Source organism: Lupinus angustifolius, chromosome LG08 (assembly GCF_001865875.1).
Source record: "Lupinus angustifolius cultivar Tanjil chromosome LG08, LupAngTanjil_v1.0, whole genome shotgun sequence".
NCBI classification, from domain to species: Eukaryota; Viridiplantae; Streptophyta; class Magnoliopsida; order Fabales; family Fabaceae; genus Lupinus; species Lupinus angustifolius.
This window is the reverse complement of record NC_032016.1, coordinates 11496265-11507855: the sequence shown is the minus strand read 5'-3', so window position 1 is coordinate 11507855 and position 11591 is coordinate 11496265. Positions and strand designations below refer to the sequence as shown.

The 11591-nt window shown below is 27.9% G+C and overlaps 1 protein-coding gene across 2 annotated transcripts; it reads left to right on the top strand.

The window, feature by feature from the left end:
• Positions 5900-9009, top strand: LOC109354765 (GDSL esterase/lipase LTL1-like). 2 transcript variants are annotated; one of them, XM_019597472.1, is made up of 5 exons: positions 5905-6244; positions 6336-6463; positions 7074-7316; positions 8159-8405; positions 8714-9009. In XM_019597472.1, exons 1-5 carry the CDS (start codon positions 6004-6006, stop codon positions 8944-8946), a joined length of 1092 nt encoding a protein of 363 aa, XP_019453017.1. In that variant the 5' UTR covers positions 5905-6003; the 3' UTR covers positions 8947-9009. The 2 variants fall into 2 exon arrangements, with proteins under 2 accessions (XP_019453018.1, XP_019453017.1); XM_019597473.1 differs by lacking the exon at positions 7074-7316 and having other exon boundaries at positions 5900-6244.

The following is an 11591-nucleotide window of genomic DNA, read 5'->3' as shown; positions in this document are numbered from 1 at the left end:
TGGCTTTATTTTAAAAATAATAATTGTAGCAGGTGTGATTTTAATTTCATGGTATTTAATATTAATAGAGAAAATGATTAATGGAAGAAGGAAACTTATATGTACTGAAAAATTACATTGTTCTCTAATTTTTTTCTTATATATATTATTATTATTAGTTCAGGAAGAAAGAGGAACACTAGTTAGTGGAGAAAGAGAATTTAATATCAGTTAAATTTAGCTTTCAACCTCAATTATCAAATTGAGGTTTATGATTCAACATTGATTAAATAAAAGATAAAAGTAGATAAAAGATTTATAACAAAGGTGTAGAATAAATAACGATCTTGATTTTTAACTACAATTGATTTTGTTTATTGACTTTAGACATCAATTCAAAATCTTAGCTAATATATTTTGTTGACTTTAAGCCTCTATTAATATCACAAAAATGACCCAAAGTTAAGTTTTTTAAAATATAGGCCAAAAAAGTGATATTCACTTAGAATTTTGAACATTTGGTAATGTTTTCTTAATCAAAGAGAAAAATGTCAGAAAAACATAATAATATGCAATATTAAAGTAAATGCAAACAAAAAAAAGTATAAAGTGATATTAGTTAGTTTAATTTCTTAAGTAAAAAGTTGCCTTCTCAAATGAAGTTCCATTCCCAAGTTTTTCCTCACAACGTTTTCCAAATTCATTAATATTAGAATCTTGAAGCACACTTAGGTTATATAACCTCCAAAACCTAGTAAAAAAATTGACAGACCCCGACCAGTTATATATCATGCCAGAAGTAGTAGTGGTCTCATATCTATATATAATCAAGATAAACAAGTTATAAAAAACTAGATAATTATTATAAAGAGGTATACTTTCCATAATAATTGATATGATGTATATAATTGATTAGTTTGTTCTGAAATGTGGAAACAACATAAAAAACAATGTAATATATTATGGGCCTATATAATGGATTACTGAGATTGCAATTAAAATGGGTGAATTAGTTGACTACAAATTATGACCATTTTTTCTGTAAAATGAAGAGTTAAAGTGCAGCGGATGATATTGTAGAAAATAAACAAGAATAAATCAAAGAGACAAGGGAGAAGAGAGCACACAAGGATTTTATATTGGTTCATCTTCTTGTCCACCGAAGGCTACGTCCAGTACTCTTGGAGTACAAGAGATTTTCCACTAAATATTATGAGTTGTAATTACAATATCTCACCCTGAGATATCTGTGTACTTTACACACTCACTAATACTTATACCATTAGAAAACACATTTCCAAGTAACTCTATCCCCTTTCTATTCACACCCCGTGAAAGAAAGTATTTACAATGAATGAAGAATTATAACAGTGGCTTGGATTACCTTTACAAGTATGAAATGTAGTATCACTTGCAATCCAATAATTCTCTTGTATACTAATTAATATTGCTCAATAGGTTTGTAAAAATTTGAAACAATTACTTCAAGTAACTCAGAAAAATTCTCTTTTGAAAGTTTAAGAATTGAGTGCAAAAATGCAGAAAAAATAGTGAGAGAATTTTTCAGAATCGTGTGAAAGTTGTATGAAACTTGTGTGTAGTGATTATCAGTTTCAATGCCTTTATATAGGCTTTCCAACTAGCCAAAGTGTCTCTTTGAAAATGTAAGAATTGATTGGAATGAAACCATGTCTTTTGGGTTGAAACTCATTCACTTTGAATTTGAAAATCTGATGCAACAACTCTCAGTAACCGATTACAGCATTGAGTAATCGATTACTCAAATATTCTGTCCAACAGTGAATTAAAATTCACTTAGAGTAATTGGTTACTCAAATTTGAGTAATCGATTACTCCAATTCAAATATTGTTAGATAACTGATTCTCACTCATGTAACATGTTACTCAAATTTCACTAACCTGATACACAATATTTTGAAAAATGTTTTCATTTAAAACTTAAAGTGTTTCAATTCCTTTTAAAATATTTTGAGCATTACTACTTTAGTATATTAAAGAATATATGATAGAAGTACATATTTAGACTTACACTAATTTTTTTGAAGTTTTAATCTTTTTGATCTTCATAAGTAATATTCTTTTTCTTCTTTTTGGTGATGTTGACGTCTTCGTTAAAACATTGCCAAAGTCAAAAACAAAGACCTTCTTCGCATAAACATTTATCAATTTACTCCAAACTTTTGTTTTTCAAAGTAAACATTTCAAAACATATTGCAAGACTTTATAGCATAAAATCATCTTTATAAAACAATTGGCAACCAAAACTATAAACTAGAATTTATGCATGATTGATTTTAGTCCTATCACTCAAATTATTTGTTGCAAATGTAATCTTAGGTCTCCAAGAACACTAGAAGAGTAAAATTTATACTAGTCTGAGACTAGTCTTCAAATAGTCTTTGTTCTTGTCCAAATCCTAATTATTATTTTGCTTTTATCTATGGTTTGACTTCATGAAGTGCTTCCTTTTTCATCAATGCTTAAGTTTTTTGTCTACACATTCTTCAAAAAAAAAAACAAGAGGAGCATGTGAGGGGAAACATATTTTATTATAAAGAGTATATACCTCTATATGTCGCTCCTTATGATTGGGAATAAAAAAATATTTAATTATTAAATTTTTAATTTAAATATAATTTTAACCAATCACAATTAATAGTACCTAGAGTGACATACTATATGAGACATCAAATATATCCTATTAAATAAATCGGTCCTAATTGATAACCACCACACCATTCCCTAGCTTACATATGTTGTCTTACTCCTCTGTGTCACTATGTGCAGGAGATATAATTGACCAGAAAAATATTTAATAATTACAATTTTAACTTAAATCATTTTCTTTAACCAATCAGAGATGATGACATAAAGCGACATAAAAAGTGAGACAATAAATCTATTCTCTTAACCCACTTCAATATGAATAGTTACCCACATTCCTTTGGACCAATAAACAGTGGCCAAAGAATTTTTTTTATTGTACCAAGCATAACCAACATGTGTGGGTGAAATGCTGCACATGGATAGGGTTGTCGGGTTGTAATCACAAATCATGAGTTAAAATATTAAAAATGGTCTTTTGGTATTCAAAGTTATTACATATAGGATTTAATAGATGTATACTAATCGTATAAATGTTTTTTATGTTATTAACAAATAATTCATTATTGATTTATTAATCATTATTTACTATCAAACAAAAATAATATAAATCAATACTGGATGATATATTGACAATATAAAAAACTTTATATGTCAGTGCACATATTTAAACACTTCAATATAACAATCCTCCTAATACTCCACAAAGTGGAATGCTCAACTCCTTAGTTAAGTATATGAACATATTCGTTCCATCTATATACTTTAATATTTAACATTAGGAAGGAAATACCATCAATTCTAAGAAAATCTTAGTGAGTAAATTTAAAGTATTAGATTTTTAAAAACATGAAAAAATTAAAGCTATGAAATGAAGGTTTGATTAAAAAAATTGAATATATTACTCGGGACTCAAATTATTTGAAGAGCTAATTGAATGGGTGGATTTAAATGTTTCACTTTGTAGCTGTAGAAACATGCATGTTTTTATGTCCACCAATAAAAAGTATATGTTTTCTTGTCCTAAGTATTTCTGAAATTTTAAGCAGCAACATTTGTTGGTGATGACTAATTAAGTCAACTAATTTAAATGTGGAATTAAGATTGCGGTGCAATGTAGCAGTTAAATGCATTCCACTTCTGAAGCGATTAAAATTCTACCACACTGGGCCACGGAGCCAATAATTATAAGTGTAATTTCTATATATTGTTCGTATATATATATAATTATTGAATTATTTATTATTAATTTATATTACTTTTCGGAAAATGAAAGAATATCGATTGATATTGTATAAAACTTTTATACTGTTAATATATACATTCTTTTCATTTATTTAAAATTAATGTTATATCATCCTACGAATTCTCCTACAAATTGACACAAGTGACTTAAAATAAAGAGTTTAAAATGTATGCACTGTTAGTGTAAAGTTTTTTATACTGTTAGCACATCATACATCATTGATTTGTAATACTTTTTTTCTAGAGTCAACAATAGTTAGCATATGAATAGTAGATAATTTGATGAAGGTGTAAAAAATATTTACACTGTCAATATATACATATTAAATCTTAAAATAAATCATTAATAAACTGTAACATGTTATTTTCTTAGGTGAATGTATCAATTTTCTTTATTAAATTATATATGCATAAAATATGTACCAAAAAACATTATATGCATAAAATGAAATGATACTAGAAATTCAACATTTTTAAACCAATATCGTTTTAACATTTTTTAGAAATATAAATTATTTTCTTTTTTCAACTGTAATTCTTTTTTGCAATTTGCTCATATTTTGCAAGTTTTACTTACAACTATTTCGCTTCTAAGGTCAAATTCATAATTTTGGCGCCATTATTGAAAAAATGTACAAAAATGTTTTCTTTTTTTACTTTTTGTGAAATCCTATCATTTAAAAATGAGTTCTACACTTAAAAAAATAATTGAAACAGTACTTATAGGAACAACTTCAAATAAAAATAACTTGTAGGACTAATTTGAACAGAAAATAACATAAAGGACCTATTTGAAACAAAAAAAAACTTATATCTTTCAAAAGGAATGTAATATTTTGAGTTTTCCATAAACACTTTTTATGGTTGGTATACTTAATAAGTATTTTTGGACACATTAAAAAGCTCATTAGTACTTTAATGAAGTTTAATTTTTTATTTATCATTATTATGATAATTGATAGCAAAATGGTACAGTTCTAATTGGTCTAAATATAAAGTCATGCTATTCAATTTTATGTTTCAAGTGATCTTTAAACTTTTTTGTGTTCAATATTTTAAGATATTTAACTTACATATTCAAATAACTTCACCTCATATATTTATCATTTGAATGAAGTCTTGTAAAGATTGTTTGACTACAATAGCTTTTTTTTTGGTACAACAACTTTTTTTATAGTGTGAAGACTACAAATACTTAATATAACTACACAAGTTGAAGTCTCATGACATAGAATTCTATGTAAAATTAAATGAGATCATATACTACATTCAGTGCTTTTAATAAGACGATTTTGAATACTTTTATGTGAATTAAAAATTGTAATTATTATCAATATTATTATATTTATTGATCATTCGATGCATTTTTAGATCATCCTTCATTCATCAATTATTTAATTATTTTTATTTTTTCAATTCATTAATATAATGATGCTTTGATAAAAAAGTGAATTAATATACATAAAGGTTTAAAAACACCATATATAATGACTAAATCTAAAACCTCAAAAAAAAAAAAAAAGAATTGGACAGTATAAATAAAAAATTCAAAAGTTACTGTTATACAAATGTCTTCAGAAAAAGCTCAATTGGGATAAGCCTAAGTGTAATGTGAATAAATTACCTATTTTTCTAGTTTATTTTTAGTAAACTTATTAGATTGGGGATTATGTTTACTGTAATATATATGTAATAATGATGTAAGATTTTTATACGGTCATTGTATTATCAATTATTCATTCATATTACTTTTTATTTAAGAGTCAATGATAATTAAAAATAAAATGTGGATAATATAGTGATAGTATAAAAAACCTTACATCATACAATTTTCCATTATGTTTTCAAATTGGACCTTTAAAAAATGAATGGTACCTTACTTTAAAATCAACAATTTCTCACTATTGAGAATTATATTCAAACCAGTGAATCAACCTATTGAGTATATGTTAATGGTAACAATGCCACCATTTTTAGAGGTAGAACATAAAACCTTCAATTAATAGGAACTTAAGTGACCTCCTAAACTAGTAGGGTTTGCATACAAAATTGTAGGGTATAAAGTTCACTATATATAGACTTAAACTTAATCCTTCATCCACATCTAATTCAACTAACACACCTACCATACATCCAATTATTAGGTTCAACTCAATGGCATCTAATTCTAGTTTGGTGATTCTTAGTTTAGTTGTAGTATTTGGAGTCATTGTCCATAGAGGTGAAGCTAGACCAAGAGCATTTTTCGTATTCGGAGATTCACTTGTTGATAGTGGAAACAACAATTATTTGCTTACCACTGCACGTGCTGATTCTCCTCCTTATGGAATTGATCATCCAACTCATAAACCTACTGGCCGTTTCTCTAATGGCTTTAACATTCCTGACCTTATTAGTATGCATAAGTTTCCATATCTCAATTCGCATATATTCATGTATTTCATATTTTAAACTTCGAGTCTAACTAATTAGTTGGATTGTTTCAGGTCAGAAACTTGGTGCTGAGTCTCCATTACCATACTTGAGCCCAGAACTGACGGGAGAGAAGCTACTAATTGGTGCAAATTTTGCTTCAGCTGGAGTTGGAATCCTTAATGACACTGGAGCTCAGTTTGTAAGTTGATCATTAACTAGTTACAATATTTTAAAGAGAATAATGTATCTTCTCGTATCAGGAGATAACTTATATCCTCTAGCCAGTAAAAATGTGATATATGTGCTATTTTGTTTATTTAAAAAAAAAATTAATAGAAAATGATGAAACATGACACATGTCATGATTTCACTGACAGGAGGAGATAACTTATCTCCTTATACCATTAGATACATTATGGTTACATTGCATTTCTTGCAATTGTCAAAAATTATAGAAAAATGTGATCAATATGATCGCAAAGTCATTACAGATACTCTCTCGAAACCACAATATTGTTATCGCAATTACGGTTGTAAAGTATAATTTAAAATACTAATTAGTTAGTTCACCACCAATTTACCACCTAATATATCATACATGTGCATTGTTAAGAGCAACAAAACTCATTTTAATGATATCTATACCTCAAAACTAACCACTAGCTTTCATCTATGGACATGCTAAAAATATGTCACACATAAACATAGAACACAAGACAAATTACAAAATAAGAAAAACAATTGTAAAATAAATTAAAGGCTAATTATGTTTTGGTTTTTGACAAATGTTTAATGCAACTTTTGTACAGTTAAATGTAATTAGAATGTACAAACAACTGGAGTATTTTAAAAGGTATCAGAATAGAATGAGTGCTATAATTGGAGCTTCAAAGACTAAAAGTGTAGTGAATCAAGCATTAGTTCTCATTTCTGCTGGTGGCAATGATTTTGTAAACAACTATTACTTGATACCTAACTCTACAAGGTCCCAACAATATCCACTACCTCAATATGTCAAGCTTCTCATCTCTGAGTACCAAAAACTTTTGCAGGTAAAGTCCTGTTAAACACAAAGTCAAACTTAGATGAAAAGTTTTAGGTTGTTGCTTTGTATGGGTGATTATTGGTGCAATTGTTAGGTTGCATTTAATTTTATGATATGGATTATGAAAGTAATAATAGGATTAAATTCAACCAAGAACTTTTAATGAAGATGATTATCTTTATATCAAGTGATTTGCATTATTGATTTAGATATCGAGTTCTGATATTTGTTGGTGACTTTTGTTATCAAACACTTTACTTGATTATGTTAACAAGTTTGTTTTATAGCTATGTGAGACCTAATACTTTAAGCATTCATATATTTGATGTTGAAACTTTAGGTTTTATAAAATGATACTTATTAATTTTGTTATTTATAGCAATGGAAAAATGTGATCCTTAAAGAGGTTTTTATTTTTGTGAGTATATGTATGTTGAAAAAAGTTCAATATTTAGTATGATCATACAATCACATGTTCTGTGTTTTCATCTACTCATCTCAATCTTATCAATTATGCCGTATATATTTAAAACATACTAGGTGAGAAACTCTTATATTGAATCACCATTTTTTATTAGCTTTAGATACTATCATACTTATATATACAACATTATTGCCATGCTTTTTTTTTTATCGGCAATTTTTGTTAGTATGTTAGTATTTTGTTGTTAGTATTTTTGTTGATGGTGAGATTCGAACCCACAACTTCCTGCACTCTATTCCTTACGACCACCCTCTTCACCATCAGACCAATAGTATTGCAGAAGCTATATGATCTAATCACCTTTAATTCTTTATTTGATTCATCTTTCTCATCATATATAAATACATATGATAATGGTATTGCAGAAGCTATATGATCTTGGAGCTCGAAGAGTTATTGTTACAGGAACAGGACCAATGGGTTGTGCTCCAGCAGAATTGGCACAACGTAAAAGAAAAGGCACTAATGAATTACAACTAGCTGCAGCATTGTTCAACCCTCAACTTCAACAAATATTACTACAACTCAATAACAAAATCGGCACACACGTTTTCATAGCTGCAAATACAGCAAAAATGCACAACAACTTCGTTAGTAACCCCACATCATTTGGTACTAACAAACTCTACTAACTTTAATGTCAACTTTCTACTCTTTTATAAGGAAAATGAATACATTAGCTAATAAATTAAAGAGTACCAATCATGCGTTGTTTTAATGGTGTAAGGTTTCACTAAATCATCAGGTATCGTATTAGGTCAAAAGTAAAAGAGTTCGATTCTTAATAGTGACATTTGTTTCGAGGGATAGCCATACACCACGAAACACTAAAAGACTAGAAGTTTTACTATGTTGATAATGAAATAAATGTAAAAATAACATTTATTTATGTATCTGATTTTTGTTATATCATTTGTTAGGGTTCAAGACATCAAAAATAGCTTGCTGTGGACAAGGACCATACAATGGTCTTGGGTTATGTACTCCATTCTCTAACCTTTGCCCTGACAGAAACTTGAATGCATTTTGGGATGCATTTCATCCAACTGAAAAAGCCAATAGGTTAATTGTAGAAGAGATTATGTCAGGTTCTAAAACTTACATGAACCCAATGAATCTCAGCACCATCATGGCCTTGGATTCTAGCACATGATGAACATAAATCCAACCACTACATTGGCTTTGGTTGGTTGCATGCATGCATGCTAACTAGTTCATTATGGCTCTCACTACTTTTTTATTTTAGTTTTAATGTAATTGTAACTTTCCTAATACAATATAAGTGTTGTAGAATGTGATTACTGTTATGATTTTAGTTGCCTTGGGTTTATTGTAATTGTTGAAATTTGTGAGAAAATGAGGTCGATATATTGTTGTGGAGACTCCCAAAATCATAATAATACTAGTAAATTTAAGATTGGGAAATGTGATTTAAATTACTGCTTAATATTGTAAAGGTTGAGTAGTAATTAATTTCAGAGTTATCCCTTCATCATGAGAATGAAGTAATGAATAATGCAAATCTTGCATATCTTAAACACCATGCACAATCATCCATGGCAACAAAAAAATACTAACAAAAATAATAGTATCGTCAAAAGAGAAGTAATTAGGCAATTTATATAAAGATATCAGAATGAATCAATTAGCCCCATCCCTATTTTTATTTTTTTAAAAAGAGGAAATGTTATTGTGTTTTTAGAGCCATATCTTGATCATAATTACAACTAAATTTTTAATATTTGTGGTAAATATAACTTCACCACAACTATACTCTAAAATACTTTCTGGGTGAATTATATTAATTACAAGTCACGTGTTTATATACACAATACAAAGATAACTTATGATACAAGTAACAACTTAACAAACTCTTAACAAACAAACTAAGATATTCATCACATGTGTAAAATGTGCAAAATGTGTCATGGTAGCTTTGATCTCCAATACCGGCAATAAAGTGTCACTATATTAGATGTCTCTAAGGTTTATTGTTACTTGCTCTTTACTTCAAAGACTTCGAGACTTTTATTAGGTTTGGAGTGAGACTAGTCTCTTGACCTCTAACTTTGCAGATGTTAGGAGTCTCACGTTGAGTAGAATAGCAAACTCAATATGGTACTTAAACCATGATGCTCTACCACCTAATAAACTAGTCTTTTGAGTTTGACTTTTCTCATGTACTTAAATCCTAACAGTAGATTACCACTAAAAATAACATAATATCTTCAATTATTTTATAAGACATATTTGAAGATTGAGAGAATATCATTATTCTATTTTAGATATGTTAGTCTATTGATCTTTTAAGATTGAGATTATCTTATTTTATGATTTATTTTTTTATTAATTATGAATCTAGTATTAGTATAAATAAAGGTTAATGATATGCCTTTTGAATCACATAAAAATAATCACAATATCATCATATTATCATTCACAATATTACTAATACAATATATTATTGAGAATTCCTTTTCTCTATATATACCTAAACCCTATAATTTCATCATGATATTAGAGTCATGGTATCCACCTTGAGGGAAGATTAGGCTTATTATAAATCAAAGAGTAAGAGGATTATGTATATATCATTGACTGAATGAATAAAATGATATTGAATGAATGACAAAGTTACAATGTAGACCTTATAGAAAAGGAATGAAAAAAATTAACTAATCTAACAATAGGGATGACAAAAATACTCAACTCATGGGTACCCATCAAAATACTCGTAACGGATACTCATAAAAATAGCTTATGGGTGAGAATGAATATCATAATACCCGCCCAATCGGTACTCGCACACACACACACATATATATATATATATATAAATTAAATATTTTATATATATTATATTTTTTATTATTATTTTAACATTATATTTTGTCTATTTTATTATTATTTCATAATACATTTTAGTGATTGGACTATATTCGTAAAATTATCATATACATATCATATTACTCAAGTGCTAATTATATTTTCATATTAATTATTATAAAAAATATAAAAATATAATTAAAATTGAAAGCTCATTGGGTACCGGCTAATATCGGCTACCGCACGGGTACTCACAAATAGTGCAAGTATGGATCTGTGCCCGCTCGGCCCGTTGTCATCCCTACCTAACAACTAAAACTAACTAATTTTTAAACTAATTATTAGTTCAATACAATGTTAACCCAAAATACCAAAATACATTTTAACACCCCCTCGAGATGGAGATTGGATGTTGACAACTCTCAGCTTGAACAAAAGATGATTGAATAGAGAAGGCTCCAAAGCCTTTTGTTAGAAGGTTTACAACTTAAGTTCTGCATAATATTATTGATCATTGAAGGGAATACCTGACCAAATTTATTGTCACTCAAGTTGGGATATTCAATAAAGAAATTTCAAGAGATAGTAATATTCTTCAAAATATAGCACATGAAAGTAGCAAGATTGTGCTAAGAGAATTAATAACAAAAATAGAAGAATTCTTAGAAGAAAATGAATTGAAAGTAATTAATAATGTTGTTAATGAAGAACCAACACATTAGAAAAAAATATCAAATGAGGTAAAATGACATTATTACTCAAGAATATCATCTTGGTTTCCTGGCCAAAGAATGAGAGAAATATAGAATAATATGAAGAAATATGAACAATACTTGTTCAAGAATAACAATGCTCAAGAATACCATCTCAGTTTCTTGGCTAGAGAATGAGAGAAATGAAGAATATATAAGTTGTAAAAGAGAATGATAAAGACATAAAACAACCAAGAAAGGTAATAATAGTGATTTAAGC